Consider the following 25,530-nt stretch of genomic DNA (forward strand, 5'->3'; position numbering starts at 1 on the left):
AAGAGTGGTCGTAAATGGCTTCACATCCAGTTGGATAAATCTCTCAAGTGGGGTACCACAGGGCTCTGTCCTGGGACCTGTATTGTTCAACATCTTTATCAATGATTTAGATGAAGGAATTGAGGGTAAACTGATTAAATTTGCTGATGAGACAAAGCAAGGATGGATAGCTAACACTAGAGAAGAGAGAGAGAGGATTCAAAAAGACCTAAATAAACTGGAGCAGTGGGCAGCAACTAGCAGAATGGTTTATAACAGGGAAAAATGCAAAGTACTACATCTGGGCAATAAAAATGAAAAAAGCATATACAGAATGGAAGGAATAGAGCTAAGCAACAGTACATGTGAAAAAGACTTAGGTATACTAATAGATCATAGACTGAACATGAGTCAACAGTGTGATGCAGCAGCAAAAAAGGCAAATACAATTCTGGGATGTATTATCAGAAGCATACAGTCTAGATCACATGAAGCCATTATCACACTTTACTCCTCTTTGGTCAGACTTTATCTGGAATACTGTGTCCAGTTTTGGGCACCACATTTTAAAAAAGGCAATCACAAACTGGAGCAAGTTCAGAAAATAGCGACCAGAATGGTGATTTGGAAATGTTTAGCTTGCAAAAAAGAAGACTGAGAGGAGACTTAATAGCTGTCTACAAATATTTCAAGGGCTGTCACATTGTAGAAGGATCATCTTTATTCGCATATGCACAAGGAAAGACTAGAAGCAATGGGATGAAACTGAATGGGAGGAGACACAGATTAGATATTAGAAAAAACTTTTTGACAGTTAGGGTGATCAATGAGTGGAACAGTCTGCCACGAGAGGTGGTGAGTTCCCCTTCAATGGACGTCTTCAAACAGAGGCTGGACAGACATATGTCTGAGATGATTTAGTGAATCCTGCTTTGAGCAGGGGGTTGGACCAGATGACCCAGGAGGTCCCTTCCAACTCTACCATTCTATGATTCTATGTGTCAAGGCAGAGGGCGCGCTGATGTCACTACACTGTGCCTTCTGCTCTAACAGTGCAGAGTGCGGGAAGACGCTGGGGAGTCCTGACCTTCCGCCAGCGAGGTGAGGTGAGTATTTTTTTTTTTTAGATATATATGGGGCCCATACTGTATGTGGCTATATGTGGGGCCCTTACTGTATGTGGCTATATATGGGGCCCACACTGTATGTGACTATATATGGGGCCCATGCTGTATGTGGCTATATATGGGGCACATAATGTATGTGGCTATATATGGGGCCCATACTGTATGGAGCAATATATGGGGCCCTTACTGAATGGAGCAATATATGGGCCCCTTACTGTATGGAGCACTATATGGGGCCCATACTGTAGGGAATACTATATGGGGCTCATTATACTGTATGGAGGACTATGTGGTGCCCATAATACTTTATGGAGGACTATGTGGTGTCCATTATACTGTATGGAGGACTATACGGGACCCATACTATATGTGGCTATATACGGGGCCCATACTGTATGGAGCAATATATGGGGCCCATACTGAATGGAGCACTATATGGGGCCCATACTGAATGGAGCAATATATGGGGCCCATATTGAATGGAGCATTATATGGGGCCTGTACTGAATGGAGAAATATATGGGGCCCATACTGAATGGAGCATTGTATGGGGCCCATACTGAATGGAGCAATATGGGCCCATACTTGTTGTTTGAAGAGAAGCCAAAGGTCAGCCGTTCTATAGTCATGCAAATTCAGTTGTATCTTTATCTGGTACTCCAGCCTCATAGCACCTCAATCCTTTGGAAGGAAATTAAATAAGCTGCAGTACCAGACACAGCCACAACAAACTATTGGTGCTCTTTGTGGTAAACAATGAGTAAGTGCTGTCATGATTATGCAGTAGGTTTCTCGCATTACCTGCAGTAAGGGTGAGGTCCTATGCCATGTCTCTGTGCATGCTTTCCACTGAACCAAGAAACCTCGTGTTGTATGATGTCAGATTCCCAGTTTAAACAGGCTTCTCCAGCTACAGTGACATTTGTTGTACCCCTATAGCTGGTGCCATTGCCTTGGTAGCAAGACTCTTTCTGATCTTGAAAAAACATAAACATTTTCAAGAAAAGTTACTGACAAAAATGTAACTGCATTCGTCATATTAATACTTACTTATTTCACAATATTCTCCCGAAAATCCAGGAGCACAGCCACAGACCTTGTTTTCTCTCTGCTTTATGCATTGCCCACCATGAAGGCATGGGTTGTGATCACAATCTGTAAATCCAGAGCAGCAGGAAAAACCCTCAATACTTAAGCACCAAATAAATGCATACAGTTCTGAGTATAACGTTATGAATGGGTGGCTAGCCAGTGTCACCTACCACCCCTGATACCCAATGATGTGTTCTTTTTCTAAACATTTCATATTTTCTATTTCTACAATTTTTCTATATTCATGCAGCTAAATGTAAATATCCAAACCCAAAATCTGTACAAGTGTTTAATTGTTCATTTGTGTGTGTGTTTCCAACTCACGTTTCCCAGTCGTTTTTTTACACATTTTTCCTTTTTCGTGGCAGTTGCATTCTTCCAAAATAGGGGGTGTATACCTTAGCCACTTCTCCCTGGGTTCAAAATATTTTTGCAGCTTTTCATCAAAACACTTGTCTAGGAGATACAGAGAACAGGTTTCTACCAATTTCCTCATGTCACCAGATAAATTTTAGCTAGACTCACGCATGCTTTTCCAGACATTTCTCTTTAGGGTATGTTTTCGCTGAAGTTTTTTTACATGGGTTTGAAAAGGGATTCTGCATCAAAATTCACATGAAAAAACATGCTTATGAATAAAATTCCTATTGATTTTAATGGGAAAAGGTGCCAAGGGAGCTTTTTTTTCCTACTTGGAAAAAGAAACAAAATGTCAATTTTTGGGCGTTCCACCATGAAAAAACGTTCCATATTTGCCTACTGAATCAATAGAAACCGAAAAAAATGTCCCACACACAAAAATACATTAAAAAATCATCCAAAACCTTCTTTTTTCAAGGCTGTGTGCGCACAGTGTCTCTTTCAAGTGGATTCTGCCTGGAATCCACCTGAAAACGCGGCATCAAAGTGCAACATGAACATAATGCACAGCAATGTCAAAATGACATTGCTGTGCACATGTTCCATCTTATTTCCCGTCTTTCCGTCTTTTAACCACTTTATAGTTTCAGAAACCTTGAAGCAGTTAAAATAAGTGACATGTTCATTACTCAGAAGCCGCCCTCTCTCTATTCTTGACAGTACAGAGTACAGAGTAAACAATAGAAGAATGACTGCAAAACCACTGATGTTTTCATGAAGCTGTTTTGCATGGGAAAACTCAGCAACTGCGCTGGCATTGAAAATATGCCTTGTGCACAAAGCCTAAGTTTTTTCTTTTAATGAGCACTATTCAGCCAGAGAGATCCACCTCAAAAACTCTGTGTGAACATACCCTTGGTCTGGAGTTACATGTAGCATTTTGCAGTGTTTTTGTGGCTTGTGGAATAATGTAGGTGTTTTTAACCCCTTAAGGACTGAGCCACTTTGTAGGTTAATGACCAGGCCTCATTTTTTAAACCTGACTAGCATCACTTTATGAGGTAATAACTCTGGAACCCGTCAACGAATCCCACTGATTCTGGGATTGTTTTTCGTAACATATTGTACTTCATGATAGTGATAGATAATATTTCTTCGATATGACTTGCATTTATTTGTGAAAAAAATGGAAATTTGGAAAAGAATTACAAATTTAAAATTTTCAAACTCCCCTCTGCTATATATACTCGCCTCTGGCAATCAGGGCTTGCCAGTGTTAGTTTCATACTGCCTGGTTCTGGATTTGGAGGTGTTGGTTGTTTAAGGAGGCATTTGGAGTGTTGTTCTGAAGACTGTTGCCTGGTGATTTATTTGTGTGCAAATCCTCATCCTTTCCTATTTGATTTTTCCTTCCTTTACTTCTCGGTGCTCCACTCTGTTGTTTGTGAGTGCATATTTGTATGATTGGTATTTTCATTTATCCCTGTAAATTTTCCCTTGTTAGTCTGGTTTGTGTAATTTTACACACTACTACTCCCCACTTTCCTGGATGGGGGAGGGGACAGAGAGGGGCTCATTTGGGAGCTCAGGAAGGCACTTGGCCCGGCATCTTCACCATTAGAAGTAATCCGGTGAGCAGGGATTGCTAAGGAGCCCCTAGCCCTGGGATATCAAACAACAGTGCGGTGACACTAACACTGGCCCACACCAATTTTTTTCCCTATTATAGATCCAATGACTGCTCTGATTGGACAACTGGAGCAACTCAGACTGGAGGTGGCAGATCTACGAACTGTAGTTTTGCAGCACCCAAACACGTCTGGTTTAAGGACCACGACTCCCAGGCAACCCCTGGCGTGGGTTACGCTTTGCCTGACAGATTCTCTGGGGGACGAGACAAGTTTGTTGTTTTCAGGGAGGCCTGTAAGCTTTACTTTAAATGACATCCTCAATCCTCAGGAACCGAGGAGCAATGGGTGGGGATAGTAATTTCACTCCTTCAAAGTAACCCACAAGCCTGGGCATTTTCTCTCCCGGCAGACTGTCGCTTCAGACAGGTAAGGATTTTTTTCAGGCGCTGGGTCACATATACGACGACCCTGACTGCGTCTCCCTGGCCGAGTCTAAGCTACGTCAGCTTCAGCAGGGAGACCGGCCAGTGGAGGAGTATTTCTCAGAGTTTCGGAGGTGATTCACATCACAGATACTAAGTGAAATGACCCAGTGTTCTGTAGCCAGTTCAGTCAAGAACTGTGTGTAAGGGTAAAGGATGCCTGTCTGCCTTGAGGTGGCCATGTGTGTGGCTATCTGTGTGGACCGCTGTCTTCGCCAGAGACATAAAGAGTCACTCCAATTTGCAGGGGGCCCAGAGTCAAGGGAACCCAGGTCTGAGTCAACTGAGGAATCCATGCAGTTTGGTGGGGTGACTTGTTCGATTGGTCCAACTGTGTTTCTTCTGTGATGGAAAGGGTCATTTTGTGGGTGCTTGTCCTTCCATATCACACCATAAACAGCCGCCGGAAAACTAATTAGCCCGGGTTGCAGGGAGGTAAGCAACCCGGGTGTACATATTTCTTCTGTGGGTAGTTCACAATTTTTTTTACCGGCCGAGATCCATCTTGGCAAAAATAAGGTGGTTATTTCAGCCTTTCTGGACAGTGGGCTTGCGTTTAATTCGATTGACGCTAAGTTCGTCCAGGTCCAGGGCCTCAAACCACAAACTGTCTAGACCAATACCCATAATCGCACTCTGCACTCTTGAGCCAGGGGTATTTTACTCAGGTCATTCATGTGTTACATCTACAGGTAGAGGCCATGCACTCAGAATTTATTGACTTATGTGCTAGAGGGCTTGCCCTCCCCTGTGGTTCTTGGACTAAATTGACGTATGCTGCACAATCCTGTGGTAGACTGGCAGACTCAGGAGGTGGTAAAGTGAAGTGAGTATTGGGCACCTGGCTAGCCAGGGTGGGTAACCAATCTCTGCCTTAATATGTGTCTGACTTAGTGGATGTGTTTTCACAAATGGGGTGTCAAGAATTTCCTCCCCATCATCCTTACGATTGCGCCATTAATCTTATTCCTGGGGCCAAGCTGCCAAAGAGCAAATTATATAATATCTCTGGTCCAGAGAGGCAGGCCTTGAAGGACTCTATCGCTGAAAGTCTGGAAAGGGCCATATCAGACCTTCTTCATCTCCCATTGCAGTGGTGTTTTTCTTTGTCAAGAAAAAAGAGGGGGGGTTATGACCATGCCTAGATTTTCGCGAACTTAATTGGACCACGGTCCGGAATCTATATCCTCTCCCTCTCACCCCGAACCTCTTTAATCAGATCGAAGGAGCAAAATGGTTTTCTAAACTGGATCTCAAGGGGGCATATAATCTTATTCAAATTAAGGAGGAGCATAAGTGGAAGACCGCCTTCAATACACCTGAGGGTCACTATGAAAACCTTGTGATGCCATTTGTGTTGACTAATGCTCCCGCCATCTTTCAGCACTTTGCCAGTAAAGGCCTTAAAGCTGAAAGAATAATGACATGGCCTCCTTCTAGGAATATCAAACTGGTGCAAGGTGAAGGACTGGCCCACAGTAATCAATCAAACTCCAAATCTCATTTTTTAGAGGTCCTTTCGAAACTGAAAAGCAGGGTCGGAGTCGGTGTCCATTTTGGTGGAGTTGGAATCGTAGTCGGTATAAAATGGACTGACTCCAACTCCTAAAATAAATAATAAATTGGGTACAGTAGTTCAATGCAGTTTGAGGGGAATATTTTTTTCATAAGAATTTGGGAAAGTTATGAAATGTCCTATAAATGTTTGTCCTATTCCTGATCTAAGGGTCTAGACTTTTAGCTGAGATGAATCTGTGCTACAGTAAATTTATCACTTAAACATGAGCCATGTATGAGGGAGTCGGAGTCGTAGAGTCGGAGTTGGAGTCAGTGTCATGGAAATTGAGGAGTCGGAGTTGGAGTCAGAGTCGAAGATTTGGCTTACCAACTACACAGCCCTGATGAAAAGGCAACTTAACTGGTTGCTATTGTCAACTCCTTCACTAGTTATAATAACATATGTAATATACAGTGGCTTGCGAAAGTATCAACCCCCATTATCTTTTTACCTATTTTGTAACATTACAACCTGTGTTTAAATATTTTTGTAATACGATTTGTGTGTGCTGCATCAGCACTAAATAGTCTAAGTTGGTGAAGTGAGAAAAATATAGGCATAAATTTAATTTATTAGATCAACTAGCTAAAAATTGGCATGTGCATATGTATTCACCCTTTTTGCTACGAAGCCCTGAAAACTTTCTGGTGCAAGCAATTACCTTCATAAGTCACATACTTAGGCTATGTGCCCACGATGCAGAAATGCTGCATATTTTTTCCCCTTCTCCCTGGCATGCGGATTTTACATGCGTTTTTCCTGCCAGGTAGAAGCGTTTTCACATGCATTTCTGCATGCGGGTTATCAAGCGCTTTTCAAAGCGATTTTAGCATCACTTGGAAAAGTGCTTGACAACTTGGTCACACTATATAAATCCATGCAACCGGCATGGATTTATATAGTGTGACCAAGTTAATAGTTAAAAAAAGAATAAAAATGGTAAAAAATAAATAAAAAAAATTATACTGACCTTCTGATGGCCCGCGGTCTTCTCTCCGGTGCGTCCGGTCTCTCGTACGGCTCGCGGTGGTGTAAAAGGACCTTCCATGATGTCATTTAGTCATGTGACCTGTCACATGACTAAATGACATCATGGAAGGTCCTTTTACACCATCGCGAGCCACCGTGGAGCCAGGAAGCACCACAGAGGAGACTGGAGGACATCGGCAGGTGAGTATAATGTATATTTTTTATTTTTAATTCTTTTTTTTAACAGGTACTATGGTACCCGGGTCTGGAGGAGAGTCTCCTCTTCTACAGACCCGGGTACCATCCGCACATTGAATCGCTTAATATCTGCATGTGCACATGTAGTCATGCAGATATTAAGCGATTTAATGCAAGTCAATGGCGGCAATTACGCAAAATTAATGGACATGCTGCGTATTTTTCCGCAATGATAATCCGCAACGGAAATTTCCACAGCATGTGCACAGCACATGCGGATTATCATTGGGGACCATGGGGCATGTATTACCAAGCATTTTTTAAGCATTTTCACTGCGGAAATTCAGCGGCAAAAATGCTTGAAAAACGCATAGTGGGCTCGCAGCCTCAGTGAAAGGAAATCCAACTGAGTGCAATCTAAGTGTCACATGGTCTGTCAGTATATGCACACCATTTCTGAAAGGCCACTGAGGCTTCAACCCCATTAAGCAAAATGCACCGCTAATCACACAACACCATGAAGACTAAGGAGACCTCCAAACAAGTCAGGGACAAAAGTTGTTGAGAAGTACAAGTCAGGGTTGGGTTAAAAAAAATATCCCAATCTCTGATGGTCCCCTGAAGCACCATCAAATCCATTATCATCAAATGGAAAAAACATGGTAACACAGCAAACCTGCCAAGAGAAGGTCACCCACCAAAACTTTCAGCCTGGGCAAGGAGGGCATTAATCAGAGAGGCAGCATAGAGACCAAATGTAACCCTGAAGTAACTGCATAGTTCCCATTAGAGACTGGAGTATCTGTCCATACACCCACAATAAGCCGAACACTTAGAGGTGGCCTTTATGGAAGAGTGGGCAGAAAAAAGCCATTATTTACATTCAAAAATTGTAAGGTTCGTTTTGAGTTTGCCAAAAGACATGTGGGAGACTCCCCAAATGTATGGAGGAAGGTGCTGTGTTTAGATGAGACTAAAATTGAACTTTTTGACCACCAAGGTAAATGCTATGTCTGGTGCCAAACCAACACAGCTCAGCCCCACAGTGAAACATGGTGGTGGCAGCACCATGCTGTGGGGATGTTTTTTGGCAGCAGGAACAGGGAAAATGGTCCGAGTCAAGGGGAAGATGGATGGTGTGAAATACAGGGATATTCTTGAGTAAAACCTGTTTTAGTCTGTCAGTGATTTGAGAATGGGTCACAGGTTCACCTTCCAACAAAACAATGACCCAAAGCAAACTGCTAAAGCAACACTTGAGTGGTTTAAGGGGAAACATGTAAATGTTTTGCAGTGGCCTAGTCAAAGCCCAGACTATAATCCAATTGAGAATCTGTGGTCAGACTTGAATATTGCTATTCACCAGGGGAAACCATCTAACTTGAAGGAGCTGGAGTAGGTTTGCCTTGAGGATTGGTCAAAAATCAGAGTGGCAAGATCTGGAAAGCTCATAGAGACTTATCCAAAGCGACTTGCAGCTGTAATTGCCACAAAAGAAGACTCTACAAAGTAATGACTTTAGGGAGGTGAATAGTTATGCACATTGAAGTTTTCAGTTATTTTGTCCTATTTGCTGTTTGCTTCACAATAAAAAGAAAACTAAATGTTCACAGTTATAGGCATGTTCTTTACATGAACTGATGCAAACCCTCAAAAAAAACAGTGAAATTCCTGGTTGTGAGGTAGCAAAACACGAAAAATGCCAAGGGGGAGGGGGGGGATACTTTTGCAAGTCACTGTATATGCACATATGTTTCTGATCATGGGAGCTCTGTTCAGATTTCTTAGCGGAACTAAAAAATATGTTAGAATTGTACTTTCAAGTTTTTTTAAAACACAAGGTAAAATGCGAAAGATTTTATCTAGTTAAAACGGTAAACCAGAAAATATCAGTAAAAAATCCAAAAGATCATTTAAGAGAAAATAAGGTTGGTAATGCTCCAGAAACTGGATAAACACATTGGGACACAACAGGCGGTGCACAATATCTGAGAGACATCAAATGTAGCATCAAAAAGTAGATCTAGACTCACTATGTAGAATGATAAAGCAGCTGTTTACTTTCTTTGCATGGTGGAGAGGTACCATAGGCGGATTATAATGAGGGCAATCCGGGCTACCGCCAGGGGCACGGGACTCCAGGGGGCCCATGGCCAGATTGCCCTCATTATAATATGCGCGGCGCCAATGCGGCACACACCGGCAGGCAGAGGCGGCGGGCCCCCGGACCGCTCCCCCAGCAGCGGCGCAGGGCCGCTGCTTCTTCTTCGGCCGGGCCAGCACTGCACCTGTTAACTTCCCTGTGTGCTTGTGCTGGCCTGGCCATGTCACAGCTAGGAGACACGGCCCTGTGCGCGGCCGTGTCTGCTAGTGTGACGTCACACAGTGTGCGCCCTGCACTGCTGCACCGGAGAGGAGCTGGACGACGCCTGGAGCCGAGCCGGGGGATGGTGAGTGACGTGTGTGTGTGCGCGTGTGTGTGTGCGTGTGTGTCAGAGTGTGTCTGCGTGTGCAAATATCATTGTGTGATGTCTGTTTATATGTATTTTTGTGTTTCAAATGTGTTTATGCGTGCCCTATATGTCTGTATATGTTTGTGTGTGTGTGTGACTGTGTGTGGCCTCCTCCCACTGTGTCTGGGGGGCGCCGTGCGGCCTCTTCCCGTTGTATCTGGGGGGCGCCGTGCGGCCTCCTCCCGCTGTATCTGGGGGGCGCCTTGCGGCCTCCTCCCGCTGTATTTGGGGGCGCCGTGCGGCCTCCTCCCGCTGTATCTGGGGGGAATCTTGCGGCCTCCTCCCGCTGTATCTGGAGGGCGCCATGCGGCCTCCTCCCACTGTATTTGGGGGGCGCTGTGCGGCCTCCTCCCGCTGTGTCTGGGGGGAGCCGTGTGGCCTCGTCCCGCTGTGTCTAGGGGGCGCCGTGCGGCCTCCTCCCGCTGTATCTGGGCGGCGCCGTGCGGCCTCCCGCTGTGTATAGATGGCTACGTGCGACCTCCCGCTGTGTATAGATGGCTTTGTGCGGCCTCCCATTGTGTATAGATGGCTACGTGATGCCTCCCGCTGTGTATAGATGGCTACGTGCGGCCTCCCCCTGTGTATAGATGGCTCTGTGCGGCCCCTGCTGTGTATATATGGCTACGTGCGGCCTCCCGCTTTGTACAGATGGCTACGTGCGGCCTCATGCTGTGTATAGATGGCTACATGCGACCTCCCACTGTGTATAGATGGCGCCGTGCGGCCCCCTGCTGTGTACAAATGGCTATGTGCGGCCTCCTGCTGTGTATAGATGGCTACGTGCGGCCTCCTGCAGTGTATAGATGGCACCGTGTGGCCTCCTGCAGTGTATAGATGGCTACGTGTGGCCTCTTGCAGTGTATAGATGGCTACGTGCGGCCTCCTGCTGTGTATAGATGGCTACATGCGGCCCCCTGCTGTGCATAGATGGCTACGTGCGGCCCCCTGCTGTGTATAGATGGCTATGTGCGGCCTCCCGCTGTGTATAGATGGCTACGTGCGGCCTCACGCTGTGTATAGATGGCTACGTGCAGCCTCCCGCTGTGTATAGATGGCTACGTGCGGCCTCCCGCTGTGTATAGATGGCTGCGTGCAGCCTCCTGCTGTGTATAGGTAGATTATGTGGCAGCTCATATTGTGTGTAGGGTCTCATACTGTATATAGGGGATGTCAGCATACTTAATTGTGCTCAATATTAAGTCATACAAGTAATGTAAAAAAATGATTATAATATATTAATATTGTGCAAAATTAATTTCATGTAAACTATCACATGATCTATCAAAGGGGATCATGTGACATGTCACATGATACATCGTGTGTGTGCATGTGTGTGTGTGGGGGGGCACGCCTTCTAAACTGCCCAGGACCCTTGCTATTCTTAATCCACCCCTGAGAGGTACACAAAAAGAATTGCATGCAACAGGTTAGTAGTCTACGGCTGTTTCACGCACATGGCGCTTTCTCAATGTACCATGATTTTGATGAGAAAAATCCAAAACAATATGGCAGATTAACAATTTTTTATATCCACCAGCCCTTAATTTTTTTTTTGTCTTTGTAATAGTCAGTGCACACATTGAGTGTGCCATAAAATGGTACCAAGAAAAACTGCAACGCCGTTCCCCATTAAAATAGGCCCTAATACAACTACATCAGAGAGAAAGAGAAAATAAAACTGGTAGGGCTTTTGAATGCAGAGAAAAATAAGGATAATTTTTTGTTTTTTTTTATACCGCATGTTAAACAACAAAAATCAGTGGTATAAAACACAAAATGTTTTTTTTTTTTTCAACAAATTCTAACATTAATTTTTGGAAATGTTAGTTTTTGTTGCTTAACATGCGGTATAAAAAAAACACAAAAAAAATATTCTTGCATCCCTGCATCTTGTAGGCCCTAAACATTTAAGCAGTACTATAGACTTAACAAATTAATTGCTCAAAATGCAATTCTCTACTATAATTAGAATTGCAATCTATAGGGTTAAGTTCATAAAATGAGTTTTTGGTGAGTTTTTAACACTGCATATTTTTGCTGCGCAAAAGATGCAGCGTCTTACAGTTCCAGCAAAGATAATGGGATTTATAGAAATCTCATGCCCACTGTGCTTTTTAACAACACGTAAACTGACCTGGTTGTAATCCGCAAAATGTCAACTTCTCCTGCGGGTACGCTGACTTTTAGGTGCAGATTTTCCCAATAGTAAAGCATTTGATGGGGAAACTTTGTAGGTAAAAAGTGCACATGCGATTTTAGTATGTTTCTGCGGCGGAAACACACTAAAAATGCTTGTAATCCCCACATGATGTATTATTAAAGTTTTGTCAAAGCCAAATACCAGGATGTATCAAAAACAAAGCTGCTTTATTTAAAACATGACATACAAACGACAAAAACAGGCTAAAAACGCATGTAAAAAAACGCAAGAAATCGAATTTCCTTAATAGATGCAGAAATGCTGCAGAAAATCTGCATCAAAAACTCATCAAATACTCATTGTAGGAACATTGCCTTAAGAAGCCTCCAGTTTACAAATTGACTACTCACAGGAGTTGTCAGAATACTCCTTGATACCCCACTGTTAGGTCACATTCAGTATCAGGTCAGTATTTTACATCAGTATTTGTTTCAATGATTTTATTGAATTTTAAAGAATATTTAGAGGGAGGAAAAGGAAGGGAGGAAGATTAAGGAAAAAAAGGGGGGGAGTAAATATTTATTAAGAAGAGAGAACTGGGAAAAAATAAGGGAGTGAGAAGATTGGAGAACTCAGATTAAAGTCATATTTAAAACAGTAATAAGTGTGATATATTAAAGAAAAAATAATACATTTAACAACAGAAACATACAAAATAAAAATGCATGAATAGTTATTTCACGGCATTTTAAAGCAGAACCAAGTAAGATAGTTTTACAAAGATTATAATTATTATCTAGTTTTAAGCAAGGGAAGGATCCCATGGTTCCCATTATTTTTTGAATTTTCTAACAGAATCATTTGCAATAGCTAATCTGTATTCATATGAATTATGTGCAGTTATTTTTTCAATAATATCAGAGAATTTGGGAGGGTTTGTTTTTTTTCCAGAAAAATGGAATTTAAATTTTCACCACCAAGAAGATATGAATCAAGATGGATCTAACTGAGGGGTCCAAGTTTTCCATATTGAATGAGAGAAGAGCCATTTGTGGAGTGATTTCTAAATTTCTTTTAAGTATTTTGTTAATAAATTTGGAGATTACATCAGTATGTGTAAGCCAAAACCAGGAATGGAACAATCAGAGGAAAAGTATAACAGAATAATAAAAATACGTCACCACTTCTGTATTATCACCCACCCCTGCTTTTGGCTTTCAAATACGGATGTAAAATACTGACCAATTACTGAACGTGTGAACATGGCCTTAGGCCTCATTCAGAGTTTGATCCGAGACTCTGCTGAAAATTGGACATGTCTCTTTGATTTTGTGCAGACCAGTCAGTGCAAAAATACACAGGCATGTGAACAGTCCCATATACAGGTGCTTCTCACTAAATTAGAATATCATCAAAAAGTTAATTTATTTCAGTTCTTCAATCTAAAAAGTGAAATGGATTATATATAATGTTGATGATTATGGCTTACAGCCAATGAAAGCACAAAAGTCATTATCTCAGTAAATTAGAATACTTTATAACAACAGCTTGAAAAACGTTTTTAAAATCTGAAATGTTGGCCTACTGAAATGTATGTTCCGTAAATGCACTCAATACTTGGTCGGGGCTCCTTTAGCATCAATTACTGCATCAATGCGGCATGGCATGGAGGCGATCAGCCTGTGGCACTGCTGAGGTGTTATGGAAGCCAGGTTGCTTTGATAGCAGCCTTCAGCTCGTCTGCATTGTTGGGTCTTGTGTCTCTCATCTTCCTCTTGACAATACCCCATTGATTCCACCAGTGTATGCAACAAGTCAAAACAAGAAAAGAGGATAGTGGGGCCCTGGCCAAAATATGAAAGACATATGAATGCTGCAATGTTTCCATGTGGGCATGTGAGCCATATGGAAAAAAAGGTCATCTGAATAGCCAAGTGGTCCGTTTTTCCCACGGACAAAACTGAGACTGAAAATACGGTCATATGAGCCAATAGAGTATGTGCACACAGCGTCATTTTTAAAGCAGAAGAGGTTTCAGGAATCGTACCTTATTTCTGAAGTCATGTAAACCTGGAATGTCTGTTTTAGCGTCTTTCCTGAATGCTTTTTCTATATTCCTTTCCGCTGGCTTTATATTTAGCTGTTTTTTTTTTTGCTTTTTTGTGGGTGCCTTTTAAAGTTAGTTTTAAATAAAAAAATGTATTTAATTAATGAAGATTATAGTGTTTTTTTAAGCAAAAACGCTGACTACTCAAAATAACACTGGGTATCTATTGGGCGGTTTTTAGCCTTCCCACTGACTTCTATCATAACCTATTGAGCATCTTCCTAATAGAAATTGCTTGAAAAATGTAAATTACGTCTTTTATGTGCTTGGCATCTTTTGAAAGTCTAAGCATTTAAAACAACTATGAAACGCCTGAATATATGAACAGCAAGTAATTTTTACATAGAAATTAATAGGTCCATTCTTTTTAGCATTTTGTCAGTGCTTTTTCAAAAAATGGAGGTAAAGGATGCTATGTGAACACACTCTTGGCACAGCCAATATTTTCCTATGGTGTCTTCAGTGACTTTCCTTATAATTAGAAATTTTCTGCATTCTTGATGGTACAGCTTAATTTTAACATCTCAGATTTTAAGGAAGATTTTCACCTTACCTTTCTTGCAATCCTTGCCTGTGTATGGCTCATTGCAAATACAGTTGTAACCCCTTAAAGTGCTTTCACACACACCTCTTGGCTCACACGGGTTATTCTCACAATTATCTGTAAAAAGAACATTTATACTGGCATATTATTATTATTTATTATTATAGTGCCATTTATTCCATGTGGCTTTACATGTGAAAAGGAGTGTACATAGCAAATACACTTACAATAATCTTCAACAAAACAAGTCAGTGACTGGTACAGGAGGAGAGAGCACCCTGCCCGTGAGGGCTCACAATCTACAAGGGATGGGTGAGGATACAGTAGGTGAGGGTAGAGCTGGTCGTGCAGCAGTATGGTGGAGCGGTGGTTACTGTAGGTTGTAGGCTTGTCGGAAGAGGTGGGTCTTCAGGCTCCTTTTGAACGTTTCCACGGTAGGCGAGAGTCTGATATGTTGGGGAAGAGAGTTCCAGAGTAGGGTGGATGCACGGGAGAAATCTTGTATGTGATTGTGGGAAGAGGGGAGTAGAGAAGATCTTGTGAGGATCGGAGGTTGCGTGCAGGTATATATGAAAGAATAGCATCAGGTTCTTAAATGATTCATGACTTTTCCACCAGTAAAAGGTACAGAAGCAAATCGTGTGTGTGTGTGTCCCCTGTTCTTCCTTGGACCCGGCTGGGTCACCGCCATATCGTGCACCTCGTCAAACATCACTGCCCTGAGGACTAGCTCCACCTGTGGGGAGCTACACCATCAACGCTGCCGTAACACCGGCCTCAGTGGACTGCCACAGCGCTGGTGATCCTCACCAGACACCACAGGTGGCGTCACGAACTTTGACATTTTATTTTCCCCTTTTTTAAGAGAGACCCCAGGGTACGGGCCCGGGAGCCGACCACCGCGACATCCCCCAAGACCAGGCATCAAGGCCCGGGCACCGAGTAGTCCCCATCCCCTGGGCGCCACATAGTAAACAGCTGTTAATAGTAGATCTCTAGATGATGTCTTGTGTGTAGCCCTGCACAGAAGAGCGGATCTGAATGGGGGTAAGATTGGAAACCCTGGAGCTTGGTATACTGCCTTGGTGTGATTTCAGTGGAAAAGCTTTGGCTGTCATTATACCAGTAATAGGGGACTCTGGGTGTCCATACTATGAAGGGGGCAGGAGCTGGATGTGGCTCCCGACCCTCTCTAAGACCTGAATTTGGCTGTCAAGGTCAGAAAGGTTGGGGACCTCTGATCTAGGACATGTTTCTGTCAGTGTAACAAGCTGTCAGCCATTTTAATTATATTGTGATTACTTCCCTTGACAAAACAATTGTCATTTCTTAATTAAAAGTAATTAGCAATTTATCATAATGATATTTCCTTTAGTTACTTTTTTTTTTAGTTCCAGGAGAGCCCCATTAATGACCATGCAATTTTTTTTAATTCCAAGAATTAGCTTTTTTATTTTTTATATATTATAGATTCATGACTAAAGTGTTTTTAGTAACACAATTATGGAACACATATAATTTATATTTAACTTTTATTAAGTTTTTGGGGGAGGGAATGAAAAAAAAATTCCACAATTGTTTTTACTTACGTTGTTAACTAACAGGTAAATATTATTCCTCAAGTCGGTATGAATGCAGCGACAGCAAACGTATACTGTAGGTTTTTTTACCTTCAGTTTTTAGGATTTTTTGCACAATTAAAACATGAGGCATACATTTATTATTTTTCCACCAAAGTAACTGTATACCAAAGGATTTGTTTTTATGGTATGAGTCGTTTTTACTTGTGCCATTCGGTGACTTTACCAAATATGTTTAGATTTTTTTTTAATACCTGCCTAAATGTTTTGTTGCTTACCCTTTCAGTCTTTGTTCATCCTGACCTGTCTCAACACAAACATGTTAATCACTTCTCACAGGCCCCATCAATGGGACTGAAATGTAGCCAGGGATTGGCTGCAGCCAGGGTTGGACTGGCCCACCAGATAACTGGAGAATCCTCCGGTGGGCCCTGGCTTCTCCTTCAGGAGAGTTCATAGTGCAAACCTTGCAGCTGCTATGGGGCTCTTGAGTGGGGGATAAAGGTGGGCCCTCAGAATCAAATCCTCTGGTGGGCCCAATGTTCTTCAGTCTGACACTGGCTGCAGCAGTCATATGTCTGTGTCAAGACTGAACAGAACTGAGACCAACGAAGGAAGGGCAAGTACTGAAACAAGACCAGTTGTGGATCAGAAAGGTGAGTATTACTACTTTAATTATTGTCTTTTGCATTCTAAGTTTTTTTTTAAAAATTAAATGGCTAGATAAGTGTGCGTGTCATTTAAGGAGAACTTGCAGTAGTTCTCGCCACTCCTTAGAACTTTATGAACAGCAACGGTTGACTCCTATCTCAGTAAATGGAAAGTCTGTATTCACTGAAAACTGATTTTATCCAATAATTGAGAATATTGAGAGTTAAAGCTTTGAATTAAGCACAATCCTCTTCCTCCCTGACATCATTTGCAGGAATCTTAAAAACTTACATCTAGCTTGATGCGTCGAATGTTGCATTCACACTTTGCAATGCAGTCTGGTGTTTTGTAGTCAAAATGCAAAAAAGGTGGCCACCACCAAATGGGATCTACTTACCACATACTGGGCAATAAACAGTTTTGAAGACAAAAAGAAGTTTGTGAAGAGTAAGAATCGCCAATAATAAAAAATAGTTATTTTATTGAGTCCAAAGAGTCCAAAAAAAGAACATGCACAAAAATGCCTTTCAGCATAAACAATCAATACAATATAGTATGTGCCCTTAAAAAAGCAATCACCCATCGGCACTGGATCAGAAAATAGTGCAGTGATAAAATAATATGGTCCCTAACAATAACTATATACCGTATGTACACAGATCAAACGCATTGGATAAATGTAAGCAGTAAATACACGGCTATAAAAAAAGATCAAGCCAATACTTAATATAGAGACAATCCTTAAAGAGCCAACACAATAATGCGAGATAGGTGACAATATGGTATTGAACAAAGTGCTTGCCAACATCATAGAGTGCTGTCACGATTCCTCCAATTGGTGTGTCTAAACACAGTGAGTGACAGTTCTGATGTCCAATCTAGGGCAGGAATGTGCTGAGCTGTAAGTATGGTGATGGACAGCTCAGTTATCCAATGGGAGTCTGGGGCTTGCTGAGCTGTCAGTGTTGTGAGTGACAGTCCAGCTGCTCAATCAGGGCCGGGGAGTGTGTGGTTTCCTCCATGTGTCTCCTGTTCGGAGTGATTATCTTGTTTCAATAATTTCCATTTATAGCTTAGTTCAAGTGGTGTGTGTTTGCTCTGTGCTCTGACTTCTTGTTGCCCGACCTTGCACTTGCCTTTGACCATCCATTTACATAGCTCCTTTGTCTTCCTGGAATCCTGACCTCAGACTATGACCTGACTATGCCTCTGTCTTTCCCCTTAGATTACGACGAGCTTTCTTGGTATCTGACCCCGGACCTCCTGACTATGCTGCCTCACGGCTTGTCCATGAGTGGTGACTAGCGTCACAAGTGCCATGACAAGTATCAGGTGCAATGTGGAAAAATATTGCAAATATAAAAGACTGAAATACAATTGATAATAAAAAATTGTGCGAAAAGTGTTCACAAAAAGTCATTTAAGAAAAGTGGGAAGAAATCCCAAATATAAGAACCTGTATGAGTTATGGTGACTAGTGACAATGCAGAAGCCAAACACCAATGCAACAGAGCAAGGAATGAAAGTAGTGTGGTGCTTTGCTGCAATTGTGACAAACGCATCTTTTGTCACAATGTTCAAAAATCGTGACTTGAACGTCACAGTTTTACCGTGATTGTGGCAAAAAAAAACATTGTGGCTACAAAGTGTGAGCACAGCCTAAGAGTCCGCATTCTGAAAAACAATCATATTTGTTGTGACATGCAGAAGTAGTGCTGTTGCTTCAAAACCATCCAGCAACTATTAGAAGTAACTAGTGTTGAGCGATACCTTCCGATATCAGGAAATATCGGATCGGATTGGATCGGGCCGATACCCAAAAAGTATCGGATATCGCCGATTCCGATACCGGAAACCAATGCAAGTCAATGGGACACAAATATCGGAATGAAAATAAACCCTTTCTTTCCTTGTAGGTTAATTCTACATGAAGGAAAACAACTAACAATAATGTAGAATGTATTGGGGGAGGTGGTTGCCCAAATCGATGGGAACAGTGCTCACAGTGAAACATGAAAAGCCGGCAATTCAGCAGCAGCATACACCGGTACCCGACAATTTAGAACAGAAAGAATAGAGCTTCACACATAGATTAGATAGATAGAAACATGTCAGTCACATATATATATATGAAGTACAGTGACAGTGTTGCTTACTGTACTTGTCATTTAGTGTAAAGGATTTATTTAAATAAATATTAGTGTTTTCAAGCACCGTCTCATTAAAAAAGCCGGCCGGCAATTCAGTATCGGCACCCGACAATTTACAACAGAAATAATAGAGCATCACACATAGATTAGATAGATAGAAACATGTCAGTCACATATATAATAAGGATAGTGTTGGTTACTGTACTTGTCATTTAGTGTTAAAATAAAGGATTTATTAAGAAAAAATTGGCGTGGGGTTCCCCGTAATTTTAGTCTCTAGCGGAGGTTAAGCAGACAGCTGGGGCAGATGTTTGAAGCCTGGGAAGAGGGTAATACCCACGGAGCTTCCCAGGCTACTAATATCAGCCCCCAGCTGAATACCTAGCCTTTACTAGCTATTAAAATGGGGGACCCCCCCAAAAAAATGACGTGGGGTCCCCCCTATTTTAATAGCTAGCAAAGGCTAGGCAGACAGCTGGGGGCTGATATTAATAGCCCAGGAAGGGTGCCATGAATATTGGCCCCCTCCCAGGCTAGAAACACCAGCCGTCAGCCGCCCCAGAAATGGCGCATCCATAGGATGCGCCAATTCTGGCACTTGGTGGGGTAATAGGGTTGGGGTTGATGTCAGCTTATAATGCCAGCTGACATCAAGCCCAGGTTAGTAATGGAGAGGCGTCTATAAGACACCCCCATTACTAACCCCATAGTCAAAGTTAAAAAAAAAACACAAACACCCAGAATAAAGTCCTTTAATTGAAATAAAGACACAATTCTTTATTGTTCTAAATTAAACCATACTTACCATCACGCCCATTCCAGCTGAAGCCAACGATCTCCTGCAATAAAAGAAAAATAATAAACCAACATCATCCTTACCTTTCGATGGTTCCCAGGACAGCTCCAGCTCTGCTACATCGAGATGACAGGCTGGATCGCAGCAGAAAGCTGCCATCCAGCCTGTCATCCCGCAGACACTGAGAAGCGCAGGCATGCTTGCGCTCCTCAGTGTCAGGCTGTGACGGCATCCAGAAGAGCCAAGTCTCTCACGCTTACCGCATGCGCAGGAGAATTCTCCCACGCTGTCAGTGACGTGCATGAGGTGAGCTGAGTTCATTGTCAGCTCATCGGGATGCCGTCACAGCCAGACACTGAGGAGCGCAAGCATGCCTGCGCTTCTCAGTGTCTGCGGGATGACAGGCTGGATGGCAGCTTTCTGCTGCGATCCAGCCTGTCATGTGAATGTAGCAGAGCTGAAGCTGTCCTGGGAACCATGGAAAGGTAAGGATGATGTTGCTTTATTATTTTACTTTTATTGCAGGAGATCGTTGGCTTCAGCTGGAATGGGCGTGACGGTAAGTAGAGTTTAATTTAGAACAATAAAGAATTGTTTGTTTATTTCAATTAAAGGACTTTATTCTGGGTGTTGTGTTTTTTTAAATACTTTACTAGAAATTCATGGCGGTCATGTCTAATATTGGCGTGACCCCATGAATTTCGGGCTTAGGGCCAGCGGATAATACAAAGTTGGTCCTAACCCCTTTATTGCCCAGTGAGCCACCGCACCAGGGCCCTGGATGAGCTGGATAAAGCGCCAGAAGATGGCGCTTCTATGAACGCAACATTTTCTGGGGTGGCTGCGGGCTGCAGTTTGCAGCAGGGGGGGGCCCACAAAGCTTGGGCCAACCTGCGCTGTGGATTCCAGCCCCCAGCTACTTAGTTGTACCTGGCTGGACACAAAAATAGGGAGAAGCCCCACGTATTTTTTTTTTTTAAACTTATTTCATGAAATTCATGAAATAATAAAAAAAAGGGCTTCCCTATATTGTTGTGTCCGGCCAGGTACAAATAGGCAGCTGGGAGTTGGGGGGCAGCCCGTTCCTGGATTCTGTACCTGGCTGGCATACAAAAATATGGCAAAGCCCACGTCAAAATTTTGGGAAAAATTAATTAAAATATAAATAATAATTTAGGGACTGCATCTTTATTAACCCCTCAAGTGTCATTTAGTGTTAAAATAAAGGATTTATTAAAAAAATATTGGCGTGGGATCCCCCATAATTTTAGTCTGTAGCGGAGGTTAAGCAGACAGCTGGGGCAGATGTTTGAAGCCTGGGAAGAGGGTAATACCCACGGAGCTTCCCAGGCTACTAATATCAGCCCCCAGCTGAATACCTAGCCTTTACTAGCTATTAAAATGGGAGACCCCCCAAAAAAATGACGTGGGGTCCCCCCTATTTTAATAGCTAGCAAAGGCTAGGCAGACAGCTGGGGGCTGATATTAATAGCCCAGGAAGGGTGCCATGAATATTGGCCCCCTCCCAGGCTAGAAACACCAGCCGTCAGCCGCCCCAGAAATGGCGCATCCATAGGATGCACCAATTCTGGCACTTAGCCTCGCTCTTCCACGCTGCCCTGGTGCGGTGGCAGGGGGTAATAGGGTTGGGGTTCATGTCAGCGCCAGCTGCCATGAAGCCCAGGTTAGTAATGATGGGCGTCTATAAGACACCCCCATTACTAACCTACAAAGTGTTAAAAAGAAAAAACACACACTACACCCAGAAAAAAATAATTTATTTGAAATAAAACACACCATTTTATTTAATTCTTAGTTTACTAAAAAAAATAGTTACCTGTCCACGTTCCTGCGCTGATATCCCATGCACAGCTGTCACATCTGGAGATGGTGACAGCTGTGCATGGCTGCTGTAAGCTCACACTGCCGGGAACACGTCCGCTCCCGGCAGCGGGAGCCACTGACTGAGGTCACCGGAGTGCATTCAGTCAGCGCAGCTCCGGAGACCTCCTGTACGGCACTGCTGTACCGTGGGAATTTCTCACGGTACAGCAGGGCCGTAAAGGAGCTGACCGGAGCAGCGCTGCCTGAACTCCGGCGAACCCGCTTATGCAATGACGGGGCTGCTTTACGGCCCCGGCATTCTAGCGGTGGCAGCGGTTCAGAGCGGTCACATTCTATGTGGCTGCTCTAAACTGGAGATCTTCGTGGGACACTCGTGGACTACTACGGAGGGGTAAGGATAAGGTTGTGGTTTATTATTTTATATTTTATTACAGGAGATCGATGGCTTCGGGGAATTAGGTGTCTAGGTGAGTATAGGTGTAGTTTTTTATTTTTTACTTTATTTTAGGTGGCGATCGGCGGGTACAGGTAATGTATAAACTAATTTATGTTAGGTAACCACTGGCCATCAATGACATGTATTTAAAATTTATTGGGGACACAGTAGGGCAATTTAAATAGCAGGATCAGGCTGATGGGAACTGCTGCTCCCATCGAGCTGATCCTGCTGGCACAAGTGGACGGGGGACAGACATAGGCCGATGGAAGTAGTAGTGTCACATCGGCCTATGTCTGCCTGCGCACACACATCGCGCACACACACCGCGCACACACACCGCGCACACACCAATCATGACGGGCTGATGGTCTGCGAGGTGAGGCTGACCTGTGTGGCCGTGGGAAAGTTCATGTGAGTTCATGCAATGCAGTCAAGCATGAACTCACATGAACCCTCTGAGGGCACCGCGGCTACTTCAAATGAACAGCTGATCAGCATCAGCGGATACCTCAGCTGTTCATTTGAAATAACCGGCGGGAGAGCGCAGCACAGAACGGGAAAGCCGGCTGTGAAGTCTTTTCATTGCCAGCTTCCCCGCCCGGGTCCTTCGCTCTCCGCTCCTTGGTGCTGTGCTCCCCGCCCTGTCCTAACTTACGATCGGGATGGGAGGTGGCGAGGGGAGCAGAGGATGGGGGTGGGAGGTTGCGGGGAAGCGAGTATGGGGCTGAGTGATTGTTTAAAAGCCGGCGGGCGGTAAAAAGCCGCCGGCTTTTAAACAATCAGGAGAATTCTCGCACGCTGGGATGGCATTCTGATGACAGGCTGGATCGCAGCTGAGCGCTGCCATCCAGCTTGTCATCCTTCAGAGACACTGCAAAGCGCAGGCATTATGGGAACTTCCGATTCCGGTATCCAATATTGTAATAATATCGGAACTCAGTATCGGAACTCCGATACCGCGAATATCGGCCGATACCCGATATTACATTATCGGAATGCTCAACACTAGAAGTAACACAAGCACAGGAGACAGGAAGTGTTGTGCTCCAGAAGCATCCAGCAACTAGAGGGGTTAACACAGTCACAGGAGACAAGGAGAGTTTTAGCAGAGCCCTAGGGGGATTGTGGGGAAGTTGTTTACTCTCTGGCTAGAGCTGAAGAGAAAGGTGGTGTATGATCTGCATCTCACAGAAGGCAAGGGAACAGAATTCAGGTCAGGAGGGAAGCTAAACACAGGTCAGAGACTCCCTGAGCTAACAGTGTGGAGTATTATCGGGCAGAAAGATAAGGACTGGAAGGAATCCGGTCATAGGGATCATCTCCCTCATCAAACCCTCACCCTCTCCATCTCCATGCAGGATAAAGAATGCTGTGTGCTATTGAGTCCTTGTGAAGGAAAAGCCTGTGGTTGTGCATGCATTAAAACTCTGCTCCAGGCAATGTGAACTGAGGTCTAAGATGGTAGACATGCAAGAAATAGGAGCATGTTCACACTAGCAAAAAAGAAACAAAACCTACAAAAGACAAAAGACAAAAATATATCTCATACCCTACCATCATTATATATAAATGTAAAGCAAAGTTGCATAATAAATATAGGGTACTTAGTGAACTATTTTTGATCAAAAAAAGTATACAAGCCGTCCCACCAGCGGCAAGGTGACCCTAAATTGGGACGGTACCTATACTGCCTATATTAAAAACCTTACTGTATATCAAAGTTGAAGTAATGCATATAAAAGGGTAGACAAATAGGACCGGGTCCCAACTCCAGACCACACAGGCCCGTGGTAAGCTACATATATACCAGTCAGCTCAACAAAGGGGATGGTAGACAGTAAGGTTTTTAATATAGGCAGTATAGGTACCGTCCCAATTTAGGGTCACCTTGCCGCTGGTGGGACGGCTTGTATACTTTTTTTGATCATGTCTACCATCTTATACCTCAGTTCACATTGCCTGGTTTTTTGTCTTGTTTGCATTCTGTGCAATTTAAGGGTGTGGCATCCCCTTTGTTGAGCTGACTGGTATATATGTAGCTTACCACGGGCCTGGGTGGTCTGGAGTTGGGACCCGGTCCTATTTGTCTAATATAGGCAGTATAGGTACTGTTCTACCGTTTCTGAGGACTCTTGTCAAATGCGTCTGGTCAGCAAATGAATCTATCCTGTGCCTGAGAGAAGCTGCAGCCTATGGTCGCCCTGAGTAACGGTTCCCCCAGGATTCCAACGAATTCATGTAACCGGTCTTGCCCCTGTCTGAACCTAGCGGCATGCGTGTAACATTGTCCTTTCACTTAGGATGGGAGTAATATTGCAGTCACTTTGAAATAGTTCCATTAACAATATCATAACACCTCCTTGGGCCAAAGCCTAGAACCTCGACAGCATTTCATAAGAGCATGACTCTTCTGAGTCCATGCCAGAAAGCACTTTGGAGAATATGGGGTAAAAATGGAACATGAAATCAGAGGAACACTCAGAATATATCTCCTAGCACTATTATGCCAGCAGAGAATGTAAAACAATTTTTTTAACATTTTATGGCGGAATTATTAGATACTGTAAAGCACATTTATTTGGACACTGCATGGCAATATTATATGTATGTAAAATGTTATATAGCTGTTGTGGTGTTATGGTGATGGTATTTATTTTGTGACCTAATAATAATAATAATAATAATCTTTTTATTTATATAGCGCCAGCATATTCCGCAGCGCTTTACAATTCAGACAATTTACAGACATTATGGGCACTGTCCCCATTGGGGCTCACAATCTACATTCCCTATCAGTATGTCTTTGGAGTGTGGGAGGAAACCAAAGAACCCGGAGGAAACCCACGGGGAGAACATACAAACTCCTTGCAGATGTTGTCCTACCTAGATCATTTAAGACTGTTTACATTGCCCTTATTGTTAAGTTTCTTCCATGTAAGTTCAGCATGGGAAAAAGAAGCAGTCTTTTGTAAGGATCAGCAAAAGAACTTCTCAGACATCAATGCATTCTTTTAGATTTCTAAAAGCCCATTCAATTCTTTTTTAATGTTTTTTTTTATCACACTGATCATAATGTAGCCAACAAGTTTGCATTATTACTTAGACTTTATAAAAACAATTCAATTGAAAAAAATGTATTTATTTATTTTTTAAGGTCAGTTTTTTTAATGAAGTTCATAGAAACAGTAATTGTTTTTATAAAGCATCCTTTTGGTATGATAAATGTTTTATAAGCCATTTCATAGCAATATAATATCATTATAATATTTAAGAGAGAAACTTTGGAGACTGTGGGTTGCAATAATTACATAAATAAGAGTTCGTCTGGAAAAAAAAGCAGAATGGAAAACCAATAAGCTAATAATATTA

General features: G+C 42.9%; 1 protein-coding gene across 2 annotated transcripts in view; it reads right to left on the reverse strand.

The window, feature by feature from the left end:
• Positions 1-25,530, reverse strand: part of F12 (coagulation factor XII) — an 87,163-nt gene that overhangs the window by 32,905 nt on the left and 28,728 nt on the right. For both annotated transcript variants that reach the window (XM_073651174.1, XM_073651175.1), the window contains exons 5-8: positions 14,710-14,817; positions 2,523-2,654; positions 2,157-2,261; positions 1,908-2,082 (exon numbers count right to left, since the gene is read on the reverse strand). In XM_073651174.1, coding sequence (XP_073507275.1) covers positions 1,908-2,082; positions 2,157-2,261; positions 2,523-2,654; positions 14,710-14,817 — 520 coding nt within the window. The remainder of the gene's footprint in view (positions 1-1,907; positions 2,083-2,156; positions 2,262-2,522; positions 2,655-14,709; positions 14,818-25,530) is intronic.

The sequence above is a fragment of the Phyllobates terribilis genome, unplaced genomic scaffold (genome assembly GCF_046119375.1).
Source record: "Phyllobates terribilis strain yellow unplaced genomic scaffold, ASM4611937v1 Scaffold_11__3_contigs__length_659146591, whole genome shotgun sequence".
Taxonomy (NCBI): Eukaryota; Metazoa; Chordata; class Amphibia; order Anura; family Dendrobatidae; genus Phyllobates; species Phyllobates terribilis.